This window comes from Oncorhynchus kisutch, linkage group LG20, assembly GCF_002021735.2.
Source record: "Oncorhynchus kisutch isolate 150728-3 linkage group LG20, Okis_V2, whole genome shotgun sequence".
Lineage (NCBI taxonomy): Eukaryota > Metazoa > Chordata > Actinopteri > Salmoniformes > Salmonidae > Oncorhynchus > Oncorhynchus kisutch.
Window position 1 is genome coordinate 16,937,455 of NC_034193.2, and position 24,007 is coordinate 16,961,461.

The 24,007-nt window shown below is 44.7% G+C and overlaps 1 protein-coding gene across 2 annotated transcripts in view; it reads right to left on the reverse strand.

The window, feature by feature from the left end:
- Window positions 1-609: 609 nt before the first annotated feature.
- The window catches only part of slc39a11 (solute carrier family 39, member 11), a 127,763-nt gene continuing 104,365 nt past the window's right edge, over window positions 610-24,007 (reverse strand). For both annotated transcript variants that reach the window (XM_020453529.2, XM_020453528.2), the window contains exons 8-10: window positions 4,603-4,701; window positions 3,323-3,481; window positions 610-2,242 (exon numbers count right to left, since the gene is read on the reverse strand). In XM_020453529.2, coding sequence (XP_020309118.2) covers window positions 2,164-2,242; window positions 3,323-3,481; window positions 4,603-4,701 — 337 coding nt within the window. In that variant the 3' untranslated portion in view covers window positions 610-2,163. The remainder of the gene's footprint in view (window positions 2,243-3,322; window positions 3,482-4,602; window positions 4,702-24,007) is intronic.

Below are 24,007 nucleotides of genomic sequence, written 5' to 3' on the forward strand. Positions count from 1 at the left end.
ATTGGGTTCTTGGTCACCTCATTGCCCGGTTGCTCAGTTTGGTCATACGGACAGCTCTAGGTATGGGTAGTTCCATATTTTTTAATATGCCAATGATGGAGATCACTGCGCTCTTGGAAACTTTCAACACTCAATTTGGGAGTGTAGTAGCAAAGGGGAGTGAATACTTATGTGAATGAGATATTCCTGTATTTCATTTTCAATAAATGTGCAAACCTTTCTAAAAACATGTTTTCACTTTGTCATTATGGGGTATTGTGTGTAGATGGGAGAGATTTTTTTTTTCTTTCACATCAGGCTGCAACACAACAAAATGTGGAATAAGTCAAGTGGTATGAATACTTTCTGAATGCACTGTATGGATACTTCTGAGTATAACTCGTGTTTTTATACATATCTCCCAATGGCATCAAAGCATGATTTACAAGAACCTTTAAGTTATTACATGTCTTTTCAGTTAGGCTTGGACCCTGTGCAGTAAGAGCACAGCTGCATTACGGTAAAGGTCTACAGTACAATATGTTAATGATTCCAGTGAATCGTGAGTCAGTGGGGCGGTGACTGAACCAGGGTTGACACCTCTAACTATCAACGGAGAAAAACACATAGTGGAATCAGTTTTGGTTTATTACATCATCACCACATCTCTCTCCATGACACTTTTCCTTGGAAATGGTTCTATCCAGGCCCCTCCAAGAATAGAATCAGGCAGGGAGACCTGAGGGGTATACCGCGACGCAGGATCAATGCGTTAGCCAGCAAACTTGGATAAACAACCCAAAATAACTAATAATTGATTTTGATTTTCTGTTTCATTAAGTAATCTAAGCTAAGATATGTGTTTTTGGTTGAGTTAAATCAGACCATGCCGTTTCAGGCTAATCAAACATTTAAAAAAACAATTTTTTATGCAAGTTTACTGGCTAACTCATTGATCCTGCTTTGTAGTATACTCCTCAGGCTTCATTTCAATCAAGCGTGTCCAAGTAAGAGTGCTGATCTAGGATCATTTTTACTTTTTTAAATCACAATTAATAAGATTACATGAACGGTGGGGGGGCTGATCCTAGATCAGCACACCTACTCTGAGACGTTGTCCCATACATAGCTGTAAGGCCAGAAGGTCTACAGTACAATAAGGCCAGAGGGTTTAGAAGCCCCCACCAAACTCCAGCAGTACAGTACAGTTCATGAACGTACAAATGAACAAGCAAAAAAAGAGGTTGCATCTGGGTTGTGTAGCTAGCATTGCATTTGGCTAGCTGCAATATCTCTTTCACAAACATGTCATGTTAGTAATTATATGTCATTTCAACTGTAATGATAACTGAATGTCATATTATAATAATGTAATAACAACGCAATACAAATGGAATGTGTATGCCGTAGTTGAGAAAAAGATAAGAAAGGAGAAGCTAGCTGTAAAATGTTGCTATTCACATTCTCTTCATCCACACCACATTCCCTTCATCCAAACACACAATGACCAGCCTGAGGTTGATAGAGAATGTATGTGAGAAAAAGCTAAATAAAGCAAGGGAAAAAACAGACGGAACCACTTGGTCATTTAAATGTTTGATAATTGAGGAAGAAAAAAAACATTCCATCCTGAATGAATCAGGGTGTGCACCATTTGTAAATACATTACATCATAATCCGAGCAAAGATCCTTCTCAAGGATCAGGCAAGCCGACACATTCAGCTGGTTATTTGTGACATATCTGTAGACACAGATCCCTGTGTTTCCTTCAGTGACCATAACTAGCCTTCAAAACACAGTCTTGAGGTCCAACTGTGGAGTGGGCTGACACAGCTGGAGCCAAAATGGACTTAGCCCTTAGAGGTGTAAACCCAATTACACACACACACTCCATAAAAATCTATTCAAAATCAACTATCAATTTTTCATACATGGCTGTCTCAGTACCAGTCTAAACTAGTCATACAAATACCACTTTTCAAGTATCATCACATCTTATAATAAGGATCCAGTATCCCAAAAAACAACAACCAAATTCACAAAATGTCAAAATAAAAATAAATACAACAAAAGCAAGCAATTAGAGAGAAGGCAGATTTGGTCCCTTTTTCCCCCAAGGTCTGGCGATTAGCCGTGACATCATTCTGTGACATCAGCGAGGTGTTCTACGTGGAGGTGAGGCCTCAGCCCAGCCCAACGTCAAGTGACATCATCACTACAAAGCCCAGGATGGAGGTCCAGGAAGCCAACTTACCGTTCCCACTTCAAGACAATATACATGGACAGTGTTAATCAATGTTGGTGTATTCATACAGTACTTCAATCATATACATTGAGACACAGAGATAAGCCGAGCACATGGAAATCTGTCAGGTTACTAAAACACACACACAGACCCTAAACATGCTAGCAGGCACACACTTCACAGTGACAGTGGACCCACACAAGTCAAAAGGACAGCTCGCTCCCTGTCTCACTTCTTAAAGAAAACACGCCCAGGGTTGTGAAAACCAGAACATTCCAGGGGGACAGTGTCGTTGCTCCGCTCCCACTCTTCCTCCTCGCGGCTCACACTAACACAAAGACAGCGATTGATCTAGTCCAGCTCAGAGTCACAGAGCTATGAACAACTACTGTACGCACAGAGTTGGAACCAGGGTAGAAAAATCTGTTAATGGACAGTCTGTCAAAAGTTTGGACACACCTACTCATTCAAGGGTTTTCCTTTATTTTCACTATTTTTTACATTGTAGAATAATAGTGAAGACATCAAAACGATGTAATAACACATATGGAATCATGCAGTAACCAAGCATTTCGCTACACTCGCAATACCATCTGCTAACCATGTGTATGGTTGATTTGATTTGAAAAAGTGTTAAACAAATCTAAATATATGTTATATTTGAGATTCTTCAAAGTAGCCACCCTATGCATGGATGACAGCTTTGCACTCTCTTGGCATTCTCTCAACCAGCTTCATGAGGTAGTCACCTGGAATGCATTTCAATTAACAGGTGTGCCTTGTCAAAAGTTAATTTGTGGAATTTCTTTGAAGCATCTAAACTGTAACATATAATTTGATCTGTTTAACACTTTTTTTGGTTACTACTGGATTATATATGTGTTACTTCATAGTTTTGATGTCTTCACTATTATTCTACATGTAGAAAATACAAAATAAAGAAAAACTCTTGAATGAGTAGGTGCATCCTAACTTTTGACTGGTACTGTATTACTAGGAAACATTGTTCCAGTGTTTTCTAAAGGGTTGGACATGACTAAGCCTTGATTAAGACATGGGTTAGGAGAGCACAGTAAAAATAACCTCTCTCTACACACCTGAGTTGAGCCTCTGGGATGATGTCATCAACCACCACATACACCATAGCCCCTGCAGCGAAAGCCAGGGCGTACGGCAACAGTGGTTCAGCCAGCACCACGGCAACAGCTCCTAGCAACCCGGCGATTGGTTCTACCATTCCACTGAGCTGTCCGTACCTGAGAGAGGAGTTAGTCAAAACCCTAGATTAGTACCCTTTATGTCCCCTTCAGTCATTGGCTGTCGAACAAAAACAATTATTTTAATATATAGTTTAATATACAGGAAGTATTCACACCCCTTGACTTTTTCCACATTTTGTTGTGTTACAAAATGGGATTAAAATGGATATAATTGTCATTTTTGGTCAACGATCAACACAAAATACTCTGTAATGTCAAAGTGGAAGAAAATGTACAAGATTTATAAAAAATGTATGAAAAATAAAAACTCATATCTTGATTCGATAAGTCTTCAAAGCATCCCATCATCTGGTGAGTCTTCTGCCCTCCACAGACAGGGGGTTAAGGGACTGTACAGGGCTCTGCCTGGCTAAAACTAGAAACTATTCCTGGAGATACAAGGCTGAATTGCTCCAAACGTAACGCTTTGTATTCAGGACAAAAAGTTCATTTCTTTGCCAATTTGTTTTGCATTATTACTTAAGTACCTTGTTGCAAACAGGATGCATGTTTTGGAATATTTGTTTATTCTGTTCCGGCTTCCTTCTTTTCTCTCTTGTAGCTTAGGTTGGTGCTTTTTTTTTAATGCACATCTACCAATTGGTGCCCTTCTTTGTGAGGCATTGAAAACCTCCCTGGCCTTTGTGGTTGAATCTGTGCTTGAAATTCACTACTTGATTGGGGGACCTTACAGATAATTGTATATGTGGGGTACAGAGATGGGGCAGTCATTCAAAAATCATGTTAACCACTATTATTGAACACAGAATGAGTCCACGCAACTTATTATGTGACTTGTTTTTACTCCTGAACTTATTTAGGCTTGCCATAACAAAGGGCTTGAATACTTGTTGATCAAGACATGTCAGCTTTTCATTTTTAATGAATATGTAAACATTTAAACAAACGTAATTACACTTTTACATTATGGGGTATTATGTGTAGATCAGCGCCACAAAATCTAAATTGAATCCATTTTAAATGCAGGCTGTAACACAACAAAACGTGGAAAAAGTCAAGGGGTGTGAATACTTTCTGAAGGCCCTGTGAGTTAAGGTGCAGAGAAACAGTGATGATCATGTGGAGATACTGTTTGGATATTAAGAGTTGTTACTAACCAGAAGGCTTTCCATGTGGACATCCCTGCACCTCGCAGAGGGAGGCTCACCGCAAGGCCCTCTGGGAAATTCTGGATCCCTATGCCAATGGCCAAGTTCCTGTGGAACACATGATAACACTTTAGAGGACACCACTTCTTAGATCATTGTCTGATGGCCTTTCAGATGACATTTCTGATTGCCATTACCCTAATCAATGGTCGCTCATTGACATTGGTTTAGAGGTCTAAATGGGAGAGATTTCAGAGCGTCGAGTTGGCATGTGAAGCATTACAATCACTTTAACCTCGCTGCTTCAATAGAGTTGGAGATGTATCGTGGCTACGTGTGGTTGGAGGGCGGGTGGTTGGTTGGTTAGCGAGGAGGAAACTGTATTTGAATGATGTACAGTACATAACACGGGGGAAACTCTGTTATTTTGCTGCTGGCAGTTTCCGGGGTCAGTTAAAAGGCAGTAGTGCTCAGTCTAAAGAGTCAACACTGGAGGAAATCGCCATCACAATAAAACCGCAGACTATGGATAGGGGCTCATTCTCAGGACAGGAAATGACTTGGAAACAATTGCTAAGGAGACACACGAGGAGTCAGTAGGATATGAAGAGTTGGGAGAAAATGCATACTGCTGAACAATTAGAAGAGAAGAAACTCAAATCTATTCAAAACAACAACACAGCACTCATGTCACCCCATCCTAGGCCCTCCGGAGCGTCAATAAACTGAGGCTAACAGCACACTCCCGTCCACACTATTAGCAGCCAGGGTGGTAATTCAAAGACATGCTCATAAGTGGTGTTAGTGCTCCTCGCACTCCACTGCATCCTTGTCGGACCGCATCAGTTCCCAGGGGGCAAAGAACTCAGCAACACCACACACGGGTGTGTTTGGGAGGAACGTTTTAAGTTTCCTCTCTCCCTGTGAACCACTGTAACAGGCACAGAGTCAAGAGCCTTCCCCTGGAGAGAGAAGATTAATGACAGCTAGTCACGGAAAGGTTTACAGCAGTCACTGCCTGGGGGGGTGAGAGACAGAGACAGAGACAGAGAGAGAGACAGAGAGAGAGAGAGGAAATGTGTTTTCAACACGCTAGAAAGAGTGTTTCTGTGTCAAGGAAAGAATGGGGATACAATGACAGGGAGAGAATCCAGAAAAAAAATGAAGAGAAGGCTGGAGTATAGAACGAGGGAAGGACGACAGAGAAGAACATCTGGGCCGCATGAGACAGAGAGAGGAGGAAAAAGTGGATAGAAGAGAAGAAGGAGAAGTCTGGAGAGAGTGAGGGAGTAGACCCTGTGGGGTGTGGTTGAAGTGAACCCAGTCACTGGTCACATGGGGGCTGTGTTGGCAGGAAACACCTTTGTATATAGTACTATTTCATAAATCTGAGCTACATTTCCCCATTACAGCACAGCAGAACAGGGATAATGCAGCATAATGCAGTAATAGTAAGTTGCATGCTATAGGCTAGTAGACCAAACCCTACGGGCTAGCCTACTATACACAATACAGTTAGGCTAACATGTAAACAAGGATATGAACATGGGGGCAGCCATTCTGGATGGGCCACATGACCATTGGATTGTGTAACAACAATCACCTGGAGAGAGAGAGACAGAGGCAGACCAAAGAGAAGGCTGGAGTATTGGAACGAGGGAAGGATGGCAGAGAGAAACATCTGGGCCGCATGAGAGAGGAGACCGAGAAGGAGGAAAAATAAAGAGAAAAGGGATAGAAAAAGGAGGTCAGGAAGTCCTGAGTGAGTTAGGGAGACCCTGTGCCTTTGGTGTGGTAGAGGTGAACCCCAGTCACCCAGTTCTGTTTTCACTGCTCATCACATGGGGGCTGTATTGGCAGGAAACACCTCCTTAAACAGTACTAATTAATACATGTGAGCTACATTTCCCCATTACAGCACAGCAGCATTTCATGGCAGCTATGTTTGTTCAGCTGCGGCATCAGGACAGGACTGGCCCAGAACAGACGGAACCACGCCTGTCCAGTCCTCAGTACTGAGGGAGGGAGAGAAAGAGAGAGAATGAAGAGAATGAGAAAGAGGGAGAGAGAGAAAGAGATTTCTGTCTGTAATAGAGCGAAATAAAGCAGTTATTGCACAGTGGTAATACATTAATAGCGATGTTGTGCTTTGGCCTGCTAGCCTAGCGTGCTAACTTACTGGTACTGCAATAAGCTGCTAGTTGGCCCTGTTCCTATGGTGTGCTTGGTTATCCACTGCATATAGTGTGCTTTTCCATTGTGCTATGGTTATATTAGGCTATGTTAGCCTGCTAGCCTTAATAACGTAACACTGTATATAAGCAGCATAACATAGCACATATGCAGGGACCACTATCACTTCCACTTCTCATTGCCAGGTGGCACTCTTTTTCAGGTACAATATGCAATATTTACAACTGTTCACATTTTTTTATTTTTTATGTTACATTTATTTAAGGATGCAAGTCAGTTAAGAACAAATTCTTATTTACAACGACGGCCATGTTCAGGGAAGAACGACAGATTGTTTTACCTCGTCAGCTCGGGGATTTGATCTTGCAATCTTGCAACCTTTTGGTTAGTAGTCCAATGCTCTAACCACTAGGCTACCTGCCGCGTCAATGGTAATCTCATCTCAGTGATTGGTCTGTTTGAAACCTCCACAACATTGTTTTAGACTATTACATTATTTATAACTAAAATAGTCTCATTATAAAAATATAACCACATCACAGGGACCATATTGTTAACACTGGCGACAATTCAACCAGACAAAAATGTATCGACAAACTGTGCAAAGAAATTAGGAGATCATTTACTAAAGAACAGTTGCAGATTTCTCACGGTCTTGGACAGCATCGGTTGAAATGACTTGCTACGTGGCTAAACTTATCTGATCAAAAGTTCTCAAATCTTGGGCTTTAGTTTAATAAAAATGTTCCGTGATGAACCGGTCTCACTTAGCTCTACCTCGGATGTGTGTGTGCGTATAAAGAGGGGGACTGAGCATCATCAACTGCATCATATCTGAAGAGGCATTGTTTCAGAATGAAGGGTGCTGTAGCTCTGCTGGTGTTGCTGTTCTGTCTGTCTGGGTGACGGGCTCAGGGAGGGAGTGGATGGCTCAGAGAGAATGACATCACTCAACAGGGTCACAGCACGGGCAGAGAGAGCATAGTGAGTGGAGTTCAGATAGTGCGCAGACGGACTGAAGCTACTGTCACGACCGACGAACGCACACCCACCGGACATGACTGCTTGACTGAGGTGCAGAAGCTGAGAGAATATGTCCTGAAGCTGAAAGAATTTGCGCTGAAGCTGAGAGATATCGTTTCAGAGGAGCGAGACAAGCTGTGAGTTATGGAGGCAAGAACGACAGCAACCGAGGGCTAGGTAGAGAAACTGAAGAATGAATGCAGGTAACTCATTTCTCCTTACTGGGTGTATGAACAAGATTTTATATAGACTGTCAAAATGAACGGCTTTCGTTTCCATTAACGGCTTTTGTTTCAGGCCAAGGAGCTGAACTGTCAGCCATGGGCGCCAGAGTGACAGCCAGCGAGAGAGAGGTGGAGGAGCTGGAGAAGGGAGATGTGGTGTACATGAGGCTCCCCTCAAAGAACCAGCTCTTTGATAGTGATTATAATCACAATATCTTTAGTGGCTTCCTGCTCTTCCCTATGTGAGAACGCCAACTGCTGTAATGGTCTCAGGTGAGTCTGTACTGTAACACCCTCTTGGAGACCCAACGCTCCTCTTACTACAACGAATAAAGCATTAAAAAGCAGGCTGAATGACCAGTAGGAGACAGATGTACAGAACATACTTTTACACCTAACGGGCACATACAACATTGGCAATGAGAAGTGAAAAGTGGATGTGATAGTGTTTTTTGTAATAGACAAATAGAGCAGGTATTGCACATGGGTAAAAGTCTAATAGCGATGTACTATGTTATCATTCATTTAGGAATAGTGTACATACATAAAAAAATTTAAACATGATATGCATTTCGAATATCCGGATATCCATATTTTAGGGGGGATATTATTGGAATAGCGAAATCATTTTAAATGCCCGACCACTACGTCCGAGTCTTCCCTGTGTGAGAACATTCGGAATGCGCAATGAATGCTATAATGATCTCAGGTGAAAAGTCTGTATTGAAAGACCCTCTTGGAGATCCAAACGCTCCTCTTGCTACTATTAATTAAACATTACAAATCAATTATACTGTGTGAATTGTTCACAAAAACAATGTGTACAAAAAGTTAAACAATGTGTTGTAACATGGGGTATGAGAATAAGGTACACATGACCAAATGTATGTGAACACCTGCCAACATCTCATTCCAAAATCATGCACATTGATATGGAGTTGGTTCCCCTTTCCTGCTATAACGGCCTCCACTCTTCTGGGAAAGATTTCCACTAGATGTTGGAACATTGCTGTGGAGACTTTCTTCCATTCTGCCACAAGAGCATTAGTGAGATCGGGAACTGATGTTGGGCGATTAGGCCTGGCTCGCAGTCGGGGTTCCAATTCATCCCAAAAGGGGTTTGCTGGGGTTGAGGTCAGGGCTCTGTGCAGGCCAGTCAAGTTCTTGCACACCGACCTTGACCAACCATTTCTGTATGGACCTCGCGTTGTGCACAGGAGGGATTGTCTTGCTGAAAGAGGAAAGGGCCTTCCCCAAACTTTTGCCACAAAGTTGGAAGCACAGAATGATCTGGAAGTTGATGAATCAAGGAATGTTTTTTTGCTCTACTGAAAGTGATTTACTTTGAAAACTTGACTGCTGATATACACAACTTTGGTGGATTTTATTAAGAGTGGACGAATGGACAAAACACCAAAACAATGTGAGTGTTGTATTACTCATGTGATCAAGTGAAAAGTTGCACATTAAAAGGCCCAGTGAGGTCAAAAACGTGAATTGCCTGCGTTTTATATATACTGAACAAAAATATAAACACAACATTAAACTATTTCAAAGATTTTACTGAGTAACAGCTCATATAAGAAAATCAGTCAATTGAAATAAATAAATTAGGCCCCAGTCTATGGATTTCACCTGACTGTAAAAACAAATATGCATCTGTTGGTGACATATACCTTTAAAAAAAAAAGGTAGGGGCGTGGATCAGAAAACCAGTCAGTATCTAGTGTGACCACCATCTGCCTCATGCAGCACGACACATCTCCTTCGCATAGAGTTGATCAGGCTGTTGATTGTGGCCTGTGGAATGTTGTCCCATTCCTCTTCAATGGCTGTACAAAGTTGGTGGATATTGGTGGGAACTGGAACACGCGGTCATACACGTTGATCAACAGCATCCCAAACATGCTCAATGGGAAACATCTCTGGTGAGTATGCAGGCCATGGAAGAACTGGGACATTTTTAGCTTTCAGGAATTGTGTACAGATCCTTGCAACATGGGGCTGTGCATTTTCATGCTGAAACATGAGGTGATGGCGGCGGATGAATGGCACGACAATGGGCATCAGGATCTCGTCACAGTATCTCTGCGCATTCAAATTGCAATCAATAAAATCCAATTGTGTTGATTATCCGTAGCTTATGCCTGCCAATACAGTAACTCCACAGCCACCATGGGGCACTCTGTTCATAATATTGACATCAGTAAACCGCTCGCCCACATGTTGCCATGCAAGTGGTCTGTGGTTGTGAGTCCGGGTTGGACGTGCCTCCAAATTCTCTAAAACGACGTTGGAGGCGGCTTATGATAGAGAAATTAACATTCAATTCTTTGGCAACAGCTCTGGTGGACATTCATACTGTCAGCATGCCAATTGCGTGCTCCCTCAAAACATCTGTAGCATTGTTGGGTGTCAAAACTGCACATTTTAGTGGCCTTTTATTGTCCCCAGAACAAGGTTCACCTGTGTAATGATCACACTGTTTAATGAGCTTGATATGCCACATCTGTCAGGTGAATGAATTATCTTGGCAAAGGAGAAATGCTCACTAACAGGGAAGTAAATACATTTGTGCACAAAATTAGAGAGAAATAAGCTTTTTGTCTATATGGAACATTTCAGGGATCTTTTATTTCAGCTCATGACACATGGGACCAACACTTTACATGTTGCATTTTCGATCAGTGTATATTTCCACACTATGAGGATGGAATATTACGGTCACATTGTGAAAATTATGATCATGCCTTTTTAGTGTAAGAGCTGTCAGCCTGCTTTGGCCTTCCTGGTGATGTCACCAGGAGGGAAATGATGTGATAGACCAATAAGTAAGAGAGTTCCAAACCTCTCTGCCAATAACAGCTCGTTTTCAGTGTTCCCCTTCCCACTCAGACCACTCCCAGACAGTCCTATCAAAATTTTTGCTTGAGAAATGTCTATTTTTTCAGGAAGCAATTTTTGTAAATTTTTTACAATTTTAATTGAAAACAATCAAAGCAAGGTATTTCATTTATACCCAGAAATGATTTGATAATGATATAAAAAAAAGCTGCATTGGACCTTTAACTGCTCTGCCCTAACTGATGTAGAACTTCTACCATGCAAAAATACATTGACAAACTGCAGAGAAATATAATATAATTTACTAAACAACAGTTGGACACGTCTCATGGGTCTCAAACAACATAGATACAAATAACTCGCTATGTGGTAAAAACATCTTATCAAATGTTATAAAAAGTCCTTGGCTTTAGGTAAACATTTTCCATTGAGGACACGTGTCTCGTGTAGTGCTACCCGCCGAGGTGTGTGTATATAAGACCCTATTGGAGACCCAACGCTCCTCTTACTACAATGAATAAATCATTAAAAAATAAATAGTAGTGTGTATGTGTTGTTCGTTCAAAGACACTGTTTACCACATTATATTGTGGGTTATGATGGGGTAAGACATTGTTACTTGTCTCTCTCTCCGTCTTGCACTCTACTCGCTCTCCTTCCCTTAAAACTCTGAAGCTACAGCGACACGTCGAAGTCCACGGACCTCAGCGACACGTCGAAGTCCACGGACCTCAGCGACACGTCGAAGTCCACGGACCTCAGCGACACGTCGAAGTCCACGGACCTCAGCGACACGTCGAAGTCCACGGACCTCAGCGACACGTCGAAGTCCACGGACCTCAGCGACACGTCGAAGTCCACGGACCTCAGCGACACGTCGAAGTCCACGGACCTCAGCGACACGTCGAAGTCCACGGACCTCAGCGACACGTTGAAGTCCACGGACCTCAGCGACACGTTGGTTATAAACAGCATAACACTCAATATTGCAGAATTGTGAATGGCCCCAAAGAAAGGTATAAACAAAAATAAAAATAAACTGACCGTCTGCTGAGGAGGCTATTGGAGGAGCGTAAGGAAAGAGAAGACAGGAGTGTCAAACCATTTCTCACCTATCAGGACAGGCATGCTTCACACACACACACACACACACCATTGGATGGCTGTCTAAATGATCTCAGCCCAGTCTACAGAAGTGTTATGCCCAGCACTGGGAACTAACAGCATTGGTTGAGGGGCCTGTCAGGGGGAGACTGTACAGTACACTGAAAATCTACTGCCAGACACACAAGTCCTTCTTAAAAGAATGCCTGTTGAGTGACTGTGCAAATGTGTTATAAGCAGTGTGAATTACAGCGTATCAAACATCTGTCAGCTGCTTTAAGAGGGCCTGAGTGCCATAGTGGAACCTGACTTCATAAAGACACTATTCTTGTGCTGTGTGAGAGAAAGAGTCGAGTGGTTAGTGAAGGAGTGAAACACCATGCACACCAACACCCTATACCTCCCTCTCATTGAAATCTCATTGACATCTGTAATAACGGCAGGATTTGTCTGCACTCCGGCCCTCATAGCCACCTGTGTGTGTGTGTTTGTTTGTGTGTGTGAAATGGCATAGGGGACGATTCAGTTCAATTGGCTGACACCACAGTGCAAGCTCCGCCCACCACTGCCACCTCCAATAGAAGTGCCCGGATGCAGCGAGTCACAATGGCTTTGATCTCTGCTCCAGGAAAACCGTCCAGCTAACAGGAAGAGCATGAGCTCAATGTTACAGAAATATCAAAAGGTTTTCACAGTAAGGCATGATTCTGTTTTGATTCCATATCTCATGCCAAATCGTATAGTACTTTTTCCATATTGGGTTCATTATGACAGCTATATTATGACTAGACTGTAGTCTGAAAACAGCCCATTTCTGCCCTGGCCAATCCAGGAGACAGAGAGAGAGAGAGAGATAGGCAGAGAGAGCGAGAGACAGAGAGAGAGACAGAGAGAGAGAGAGAGAGGGAGAAAGGCAGAGAGAGAGAGAGGGAGAAAGGCAGAGAGAGAGAGAGAGGCAGAGAGAGCGAGAGAGAGGCAGAGAGAGCGAGAGAGAGGCAGAGAGAGAGAGAGAGAGGCAGAGAGAGAGAGCGAGAGAGAGAGAGAGAGAGAGAGAAAGGCAGAGAGAGAGAGGCAGAGCGAGCGAGAGAGAGGCAGAGCGAGCGAGAGAGAGCGAGCGAGAGCAGAGCGAGCGAGAGAGAGGCAGAGCGAGCGAGAGAGAGGCAGAGCGAGCGAGAGAGAGGCAGAGCGAGGCAGAGCGAGCGAGAGAGAGGCAGAGCGAGAGAGGCAGAGCGAGCGAGAGAGAGGCAGAGCGAGCGAGAGAGAGGCAGAGCGAGCGAGAGAGAGGCAGAGCGAGCGAGAGAGAGGCAGAGCGAGCGAGAGAGAGGCAGAGCGAGCGAGAGAGAGGCAGAGCGAGAGAGAGAGAGGCAGAGCGAGAGAGAGAGAGGCAGAGCGAGAGAGAGAGAGGCAGAGCGAGAGAGAGAGAGGCAGAGCGAGAGAGAGGGAGGCAGAGCGAGAGAGAGAGAGGCAGAGCGAGAGAGAGAGAGGCAGAGCGAGAGAGAGAGAGGCAGAGCGAGAGAGAGGCAGAGCGAGAGAGAGGCAGAGCGAGAGAGAGGCAGAGCGAGAGAGAGGCAGAGCGAGAGAGGCAGAGCGGGCAGAGCGAGGCAGAGCGAGGCAGAGCGAGCAGAGGAGAGAGGCAGAGCGAGAGAGAGGCAGAGCGAGGCAGAGCGAGAGAGAGGCAGAGCGAGAGAGAGGCAGAGCGAGAGAGAGGCAGAGCGAGGCAGAGCGAGAGAGAGGCAGAGCGAGAGAGAGGCAGAGCGAGGCAGAGCGAGAGAGAGGCAGAGCGAGAGAGAGGCAGAGCGAGAGAGAGGCAGAGCGAGGCAGAGCGAGAGAGAGGCAGAGCGAGCGAGAGGCAGAGCGAGGCAGAGCGAGAGAGAGGCAGAGCGAGCGAGAGAGAGGCAGAGCGAGCGAGAGAGAGGCAGAGCGAGCGAGAGAGAGGCAGAGCGAGCGAGAGAGAGGCAGAGCGAGCGAGAGAGAGGCAGAGCGAGAGAGAGAGAGGCAGAGCGAGAGAGAGAGGCAGAGCGAGGCAGAGAGAGAGAGGCAGAGCGAGGCAGAGAGAGAGAGGCAGAGCGAGAGAGAGGCAGAGCGAGCGAGAGAGAGGCAGAGCGAGCGAGAGAGAGGCAGAGCGAGGCAGAGAGAGAGAGAGAGGCAGAGAGAGAGAGAGAGAGGCAGAGAGAGAGAGAGAGAGGCAGAGAGAGAGAGAGAGGCAGAGAGAGAGAGAGAGAGGCAGAGAGAGAGAGAGGCAGAGAGAGAGAGAGAGGCAGAGAGAGAGAGAGGCAGAGAGAGGCAGAGCGAGAGAGAGAGGCAGAGCGAGGCAGAGCGAGGCAGAGCGAGAGAGAGGCAGAGCGAGGCAGAGCGAGAGAGAGGCAGAGCGAGCGAGAGAGAGGCAGAGCGAGCGAGAGAGAGGCAGAGCGAGGCAGAGAGAGAGAGAGAGGCAGAGAGAGAGAGAGAGGCAGAGAGAGAGAGAGAGGCAGAGAGAGAGAGAGAGGCAGAGAGAGAGAGGCAGAGAGAGAGAGAGAGGCAGAGAGAGAGAGAGAGGCAGAGAGAGAGAGAGAGAGGCAGAGAGAGAGAGGAGAGAGAGGCAGAGAGAGGCAGAGAGAGGCAGAGAGAGAGAGAGAGGCAGAGAGAGAGAGAGAGGCAGAGAGAGAGAGAGAGGCAGAGAGAGAGAGAGAGAGAGAGAGAGGCAGAGAGAGAGAGAGAGGCAGAGAGAGAGAGAGAGGCAGAGAGAGAGAGAGAGAGAGAGGCAGAGAGAGAGGCAGAGAGAGAGGCAGAGAGAGAGGCAGAGAGAGAGAGGCAGAGAGAGAGAGAGAGGCAGAGAGAGGCAGAGAGAGAGGCAGAGAGAGAGAGAGAGGCAGCGAGAGAGAGAGAGAGAGAGAGGCAGAGAGAGAGAGAGAGAGAGAGAGAGAGGCAGCGAGAGAGAGAGGCAGCGAGAGAGAGAGGCAGCGAGAGAGAGAGGCAGCGAGAGAGAGAGGCAGCGAGAGAGAGAGGCAGCGAGAGAGAGAGGCAGCGAGAGAGAGAGAGAGAGAGAGAGGCAGCGAGAGAGAGAGAGAGCAGCGAGAGAGAGAGAGAGAGAGGCAGCGAGAGAGAGAGAGAGAGGCAGCGAGAGAGAGAGAGAGAGGCAGCGAGAGAGAGAGAGAGGCAGCGAGAGAGAGAGAGAGGCAGCGAGAGAGAGAGAGAGAGGCAGCGAGAGAGAGAGAGAGAGAGAGAGAGGCAGAGAGAGAGAGAGAGAGGCAGAGAGAGGCAGAGAGAGGCAGAGAGAGGCAGAGAGAGAGAGAGGCAGAGAGAGAGAGAGGCAGAGAGAGAGAGAGAGAGAGGCAGAGAGAGAGAGAGGCAGAGAGAGAGAGAGAGGCAGAGAGAGAGAGAGAGGCAGAGAGAGAGAGAGAGGCAGAGAGAGAGAGAGAGAGAGAGAGAGAGGCAGAGAGAGAGAGAGAGGCAGAGAGAGAGAGAGAGGCAGAGAGAGAGAGAGAGGCAGAGAGAGAGGCAGAGAGAGAGGCAGAGAGAGAGGCAGAGAGAGAGGCAGAGAGAGAGAGGCAGAGAGAGAGAGAGAGGCAGAGAGAGGCAGAGAGAGAGGCAGAGAGAGAGAGAGAGGCAGAGAGAGAGAGAGAGAGAGAGAGAGAGAGAGAGGCAGAGAGAGAGAGAGAGAGAGAGAGAGAGAGGCAGCGAGAGAGAGAGGCAGCGAGAGAGAGAGGCAGCGAGAGAGAGAGGCAGCGAGAGAGAGAGGCAGCGAGAGAGAGAGGCAGCGAGAGAGAGAGAGAGAGAGAGGCAGCGAGAGAGAGAGAGAGAGAGAGAGGCAGCGAGAGAGAGAGAGAGAGAGAGGCAGCGAGAGAGAGAGAGAGAGAGAGGGCAGCGAGAGAGAGAGAGAGAGGCAGCGAGAGAGAGAGAGAGGCAGCGAGAGAGAGAGAGAGAGGCAGCGAGAGAGAGAGAGAGAGAGAGAGAGAGAGAGAGGCAGAGAGAGAGAGAGGCAGAGAGAGAGAGAGAGGCAGAGAGAGAGAGAGAGGCAGAGAGAGAGAGAGAGGCAGAGAGAGAGAGAGAGGCAGAGAGAGAGAGAGAGGCAGAGAGAGAGAGAGAGGCAGAGAGAGAGAGAGAGGCAGAGAGAGAGAGAGGCAGAGAGAGGAGAGAGAGATGGGGGTAGAGGCAGAGAGAGACGGAGAGAGAGAGTGGTGCTAAAACCACCGAGCTCAGAGGGGCTCTCTGCTGGGGAGGGCCGGACCTCTGCAGACCCCAGAGGACTGAGCCAACAGCACAGGAATGCTGTGGTTTGGACCACTCTGTGTGTGTGTGTGTGAGTGTGTCAGGGTTCCTGTTAGGAAAATGTGGCACCGGACATTTGACCAGCAGCATTTTAATTTACCGGAAGTTTGACACATTTACCGGACCCATTTGCATTGGGGTGCGTAACCTGATTATGGCATCCAGACACAGTGCTCAGACCGACATAAGATGAATTACCACAATCTAAATGTAATTTAACAGAACATGCAAGTCAAGGATGCAGTGGTATACGTCCTTTTTACCTAATTCTGATGCTCACTATGAAGATGTTAGAATAACTGTCCACATTGACTTTTCCTCAGCCGACGAGATGAGCAACAAACAGAAAAATCACTAGCCTATGTCAATCTACGATCCCCCATAAGTAGAAAAGTTGACCTCTTCTATTGGTCAGCTTATCGTTCTGGGCTGGTTTCCCGATAGCGAATGAACATAGGCTTATGAGTGTTTTAACGATGTATCTTTCCTATAACGGCCGAAGACGTAACATGCACTTCCCAAAACACAAAGCAGAGAGAACGTTTGCTAAGTGCTTCGTTGGAGCTTGTGTCAATACTGTACTGGTTGTATGAATCGAAAGAAAGGAACCGCTGCTCTCGGATCAGCTTTCTCTCCTCAAATCTTTGGCCGGCATAAGATTGAGCATTTTAAAGTGCAATGTTAATTATGAGGATTTTTGGAAACAGCTCAGAGATTTAACGATGCTCCTACGAAAGGTTCTAACGATGAACTTAGCCTTAAGATGACTTTGGGAAACTGGGCCCTGTGCAAGAAATAGACTCTGAGACAGTTGTGGAACGATAGATCCCAAATTCAAACAACCAGTACATCAAACTAACTTCAAAAATAATTGAGTCTGAGGCAATACATCCGAAACATTTAGCAAAAAATGTTGATAAACAAATATTTCTTCACATTATAGCTATGCAGCAATGCACGCACGGCAGGAGGCTACACGCAAATTTTCGTTCCATAATGTGATTAGCGGAAAACACCATTGTCAAAAAGCTCACTCCCCCTGCAAGCGGTTTCATGTGACAGTTGAAAATATCTGCTTGAAATGTTGAAAGATGGGAGATCTTAAGACGCAACAGCTAGCATGGGTTGCTAATATAGACCAAAATGGTGCCTTTGGCTACTGGACAATGAAAGAAAGAAAGCGGATTTAAAAACAATAGAACATGATAGAAATAGGCTACTTATTTCAATGGCACAAGTCTTTATGAAATAATTGCCTCCACGTATATAGAAATGGATTTTGGCTCGGCTACTTTGAAACAAGGTAAGACATGCATGGTAATATGAAGTTAAACGTTCAGGTTTCGAACAATTAAGTATATGTTTGCAAAATGCTTATTGCCTTCAGCACACATTGCAAAGTGGTGATTGACGTGCGAAAGCCTGCCTATCGCTGCTTCAATTACCAGTTGAAAAATAAAAATAGCAGTTATTTTTAAATCATGGCCATCAAAACCTATTTTAACACGTAACTGAGTTTATAATGGTTGCACAATAATTGGGCTTATAAAAGAATGTCTCACTCCAGCAGGAACAGAACATGCAACACCTCTCAAGCTTTGGCTCAAACTAATTTCTGTATCTGTATTCGTTGCACATGTAATAAATAAGATACATTACGACAAAATAAAATACACACGCACCAATTTAGCTAATTCTAAATTATGCAAATGTACCTATAGACCAGGGATCGACTAGGTTCAGTATCAGAACAATTTTTTATTGAGCGGATGGTCGGGGTGCCGGAACATAATTACAAATAATTGCAAATTGACCAAACAGATATATTGTTTCACCAAAATATAATAATTTCAAACCTTGCTTAGATTCTCTATTATGCGTGGGAATAGTTGAGAACAGTTTTCCTAAATTAAAATCACTTGGAACGGATTCTTGGTGTTTTTACAGTCTTATGTCCAACAATGAAAATTCAACAACAAAAAACTTAGGGGGCCAAATAAAAAAAACCCGCAGGCCACATTCGGCCCGCAAGTTGGGGAACCCTGCTATAGACCATGTGTCAAACTCATTCCAAGATGGGCAGAGTGTCTGCGGGTTTTCGCTCCTCCCTTGTACTTGATTGATGAAATAAGGTCACTAATTAGTGAAGAACTCACCGTGCCTAGTTGTCTAGGGCTTAATTGAAAGGAAAAAACAAAAACCCACAGACACTAGGCCCTCCATGGAATGAGTTTGACACCCGATAAACATGACAGCTCAAATGCATTTACAGTGCCTTGCGAAAGTATTCGGCCCCCTTGAACTTTGCGACCTTTTGCCACATTTCAGGCTTCAAACATAAAGATATAAAACTGTATTTTTTTGTGAAGAATCAACAACAAGTGGGACACAATCATGAAGTGGAACGACATTTATTGTATATTTCTAACTTTTTTAACAAATCAAAAACTGAAAAATTGGGCGTGCAAAATTATTCAGCCCTCTTAAGTTGATACTTTGTAGCGCCAGCTTTTGCTGCGATTACAGCTGTAAGTCGCTTGGGGTATGTCTCTATCAGTTTTGCACATCGAGAGACAGAATTTTTTTCCCATTCCTCCTTGCAAAACAGCTCGAGCTCAGTGAGGTTGGATGGAGAGCATTTGTGAACAGCAGTTTTCAGTTCTTTCCACAGATTCTCGATTGGATTCAGGTCTGGACTTTGACTTGGCCATTCTAACACCTGGATATGTTTATTTTTGAACCATTCCATTGTAGATTTTGCTTTATGTTTTGGATCATTGTCTTGTTGGAAGACAAATCTCAGGTCTTTTGCAGACTCCATCAGGTTTTCTTCAAGAATGGTCCTGTATTTGGCTCCATCCATCTTCCCATCAATTGTAACCATCTTCCCTGTCCCTGCTGAAGAAAAGCAGGCCCAAACCATGATGCTGCCACCACCATGTTTGACAGTGGGGATGGTGTGTTCAGCTGAGTTGCTTTTACGCCAAACATAACGTTTGTTGTCAAAAAGTTACATTTTGGTTTCATCTGACCAGAGCACCTTCTTCCACATGTTTGGTGTGTCTCCCAGGTGGCTTGTGGCAAACTTTAAACAACACTTTTTATGGATATCTTTAAGAAATGGCTTTCTTCTTGCCACTCTTCCATAAAGGCCAGATTTGTGCAATATACGACTGATTGTTGTCCTATGGACAGAGTCTCCCACCTCAGCTGTAGATCTTTGCAGTTCATCCAGAGTGATCATGGGCCTCTTGGCTGCATCTCTGATCAGTCTTCTCCTTGTATGAGCTGAAAGTTTAGAGGGACGGCCAGGTCTTGCTAGATTTGCAGTGGTCTGATACTCCTTCCATTTCAATATTATCGCTTGCACAGTGCTCCTTGGGATGTTTAAAGCTTGGGAAATCTTTTTGTATCCAAATCCGGCTTTAAACTTCTTCACAACAGTATATCGGACCTGCCTGGTGTGTTCCTTGTTCTTCATGATGCTCTCTGCACTTTTAACGGACCTCTGAGACTATCACAGTGCAGGTGCATTTATACGGAGACTTGATTACATACAGGTGGATTGTATTTATCATCATTAGGTCAACATTGGATCATTCAGAGATCCTCACTGAACTTCTGGAGAGAGTTTGCTGCACTGAAAGTAAAGGGGCTGAATAATTTTGCACGCCCAATTTTCAGTTTTTGATTTGTTAAAAAAGTTTGAAATATCCAATAAATGTCGTTCCACTTCATGATTGTGTCCCACTTGTTGATTCTTCACAAAAAAATACAGTTTTATATCTTTATGTTTGAAGCCTGAAATGTGGCAAAAGGTCGCAAAGTTCAAGGGGGCCGAATACTTTCGCAAGGCACTGTACATCAATTAATAGGCTAAAAAGCATTATTTCGAAATGATAATTTATTGGCTTTTCATTCTGGTGATCTTCCAAAATCTGGCTAACAGAAACCCTATTGGACTGACTGGGTCTGCTGCAGTGACAAAGACTTTCTTGATTTTCCTGTCCGGGTTGGCGCCCCCCCATAGGTTCGTGCCGTGGGGGAGATCTTCGTGGGCTATACTCGGCCTTGTCTCAGGATAGTAAGTTGGTGGTTGAAGATATCCCTCTAGTGGTGTGAGGGCTGTGCTTTGGAAAAGTGGGTGGGGTTATAACCTGCCTGTTTGGCCCTCTCCGGGGGTATTGTGTCTCCCGACCCCTCTTGCCTCAGCCTCCAGTATTTATGCTGCAATATTTTGTGTCAGGGGCTAGGGTCAGTCTGTTATGTCTGGAGTATTTCTCCAATCTTGTCCGGTGTCCTGTGTGAATTTAAGTATGCTCTCTCTAATTCTCTCTCTCTCGGAGGACCTGAGCCCTAGGACCATGCCTCAGGACTACTGGCCTGATGACTCCTTGCTGTCCCCAGTCCACCTGGCCATGCTGCTGCTCCAGTTTCAACTGTTCTGCCTGCCCCTATGGAACTCTGACCTGTTCACCAGACATGCTACCCTGTCCCAGACCTGCTGTTTTCAACTCTCTTGAGACAGCAGGAGTCGTAGAGATACTCTCAATGATCGGCTATGAAAAACCAACTGACATTTACTCCTGAGGTGCTGACCTGTTGCACCCTCTACAACCACTGTGATTATTATTATTTGACCCTGCTGGTCATCTATGAACATTTGAACATCTTGGCCATGTTCTGTTATAATCTCCACCCGGCACAGACAGAAGAGGACTGGCCACCCCTCATAGCCTGGTTCCTCTCTAGGTTTCTTCCTAGGGAGTTTTTCCTAGCCACATTTGATTGATTGACTCTCTTCCTATTCACACTAATGACTACAATACACTCTAAGAGGCTGCGCACAAGAGGCCACTTTACACTCAATTTGCAGACAATTCACACAAATAGGCATGCTGTAATCCTACATTTAGAATTTCATTGACTGTCCCCCAAAACATCTTGGTTAAGATAGGTAGAAACGCATTGCAATACCACTGATTATGTGAAAGAATGTATCCTCAAAGAATAAAAAAAGCAAATACATTTGGGATTGTTTTCCTCAGCTTGGCTGAGGAGGCCTCTGTTTAAATCACTACATTACCTGACTACCACCCTTTTCCTCTGGCTGACAGCACACACACGAGGTTATACTGCAGCTGGAGAAAGGCGAAGCCACTGGGATGGAGAGAACCTGCTCACGGCATCCACTCTACCTCCTGTGAGCTGCACCTGAAAGAGGGCTAACACAGCTACCAGAGGACAAGAGAGGCTTTCACTAGGAGAGAGAGGGAGCGAGCGGACCAGCACCAGCGGCTAGTCCGCATCTGGAGGGCGATCTCCACACATTCCTCTGGATTCCTGCTCCCCTCCCTCCCGCCTCTCAATCAAACCATTAACAGACACACACAAATGCATGCCCAGGCATGCGCATACAGACCCAGACACACAAACATGGAGACACACACACAAGCAGGTGAAACATGCACAGACACCAACAAACAGATGGACAGATGCATACGCGGACAGACAAATAGATATGCTCACTCCAGTTGCGGTCAGTGCCCTTCAATTGTATTTTCTTCATGAGCACAGCCTTATTTCTATTACAGCATATTGGATGACTGTCATTCACATTCCATTCACCCAGTTCAATCTAACAGCGATAGGTTTAGGCTATTACATGATTCTCAAATTTTCCCTATACCCATCATGAGGTTGCTACAACCTAGCTTATGAATGAAAGTTTACAACGTAGGTACACACAGGTCGAGAGACCAATTCGATGTGACACACAGTGACATGGACAGACAGTGACATTCAATACCGCCTTGCACACTCTTGCCTGCATCTAGCTGATCTCGGGTGTAATCATTAGTCCAACAGTTGCAAAAGAGAGTTTCTATTGGACAAATTCAGGTATGTTCATCCCCGTTTTGTTCCGTTTAAAAAATATATTTCAACAGAATCGAATGAATTCACCCCTGATCACATGTAAACACAGTTCACTTTCATAGCAGCCACATTGTATTCCTTCTCACATCTACACACTCTCCTCTTCTCACCTTTTCCCTTCACCAGTGGACTTCAATGCACAACACATCAACTATATGTGACCAGGTGAAAAAAACTTTCCAAACCATAACTGCTACACACAGCCTACATCGTTGTCACTATATTAACTAAAGTAACGTCCTAGTCAACATAGCTAATAGAACTAATGCGTTATTAAACCCACTACATTCACACAGTAAAGTTACAGTGTACAATCAGTAAGCAGTTACACCGACGGGCCCTGGTGGCAATAAATTAGTAAAACCAAAGCTTAACTTGACTTGGAAGAGTTCCAGTGTTGTAGAAAGAGGAGGAAGGGAAGCGCTACTAAGGTACACAATAGTACGTTTTGGTAGATGGTGCTCTTTGGTAAAAGGGGTGAATTGGTCGTCAAAAAGAAAGGAGGACCAAGGCACTCTTCATATAATTAATTAAAATGCCTTTATTTGTATGGCATGTTCAATAGAAACGAGGTTTTAAAAATCCGATGCGTTTCGGCTGCATGGCCTTCGTCAGGGAGTGCAAAGAAATAATACAATGTCCTCTTTTGACAATGTCCTCTTTTGACAATGTCCTCTTTTGACAATGTCCTCTTTTGACAATGTCCTCTTTCTTTTCAAAAGAGAACATTGTATAATTTCTTTGTACTCCCTGACGAAGGCGATGCAGACGAAACGCGGATTTTTAAAACCTTGTTTCTATTGAACATGCCATACAAAAAGGCGTTTTAATTAAGTATACGAAGAGTGCCTTGGTCCTCCTTTCTTTTTGAGTTCCAGTGTTGTGTTGGATAGTGATAGCCAGCTAGGCAACATAGCATCATTCTGTTTGAGTTGGCTAAACTAGCTAGCTGCATTTGCTAGCTAAGTAAGTGATTTTTTTTATTTTTTATTAAATTCGGTCTCTTGCTTCTCCTTCATTTTGGAAGAAAATAATTTGTTCAAAACTGCTTCTGTCTCTGGGTCAACTACTCTCCACATTTGATGCACTGCAGTGCTAGCTAGCTGTAGCTTATGCTTTCAGTATTAGATTCATTCTCTGATCCTTTGATCGGGTGGACAACATGTCAGTTCATGCTGCAAGAGCTCTGATAGGCTGGAGGACATCCTCCGGAAGTTGTCATAATTACTGTGTAAGTCTATGGAAGGGGTGAGAACCATGAGCCTCCTTGGTTTTGTATTGAAGTCAATGTACCCAGAGGAGGACAGAAGCTAGCTGTTGTCCAGCTACACCATGGTGCTACTCTACAGAGTGCCATTAAGGCTACTGTAGACCTTCCTTGCAAAATAATGTGTTTTAATCAATTATTTGGTGACGTGATTATATTTAGTATAGTTTAATCTAAAAATGATAACTTTTTAAATTGTTCTCCCTTCCTCCTCTGAGGAGCCTCCACTGTCATCCTCGGAGGCTCATGCATTATTCATAAATTAAATATGGAGTACCAGTGGTGGCCACCGGGTGGTAGCAGCACACAGCAGAGAGCCGGGGCCCAGACAAAGCAGAGCAGCCAGGCACAAATACGGGTTGTTTTGTCCTCCTCATCCCCACAGAGTAAACAGTGCTTTCTCAACGGGAGGAACAAGTGATGCTCCTGTCTACTGATCACATGGTATGTGGAGGAGGATTATGATGACACACACACACACACACAGATAAACGCACGCACACATCAAATCCCAGGCTCTTATGACCGAGACCTAAAGCAAGGGCATCTGATCGTGGTCGAACCATTAACCAGA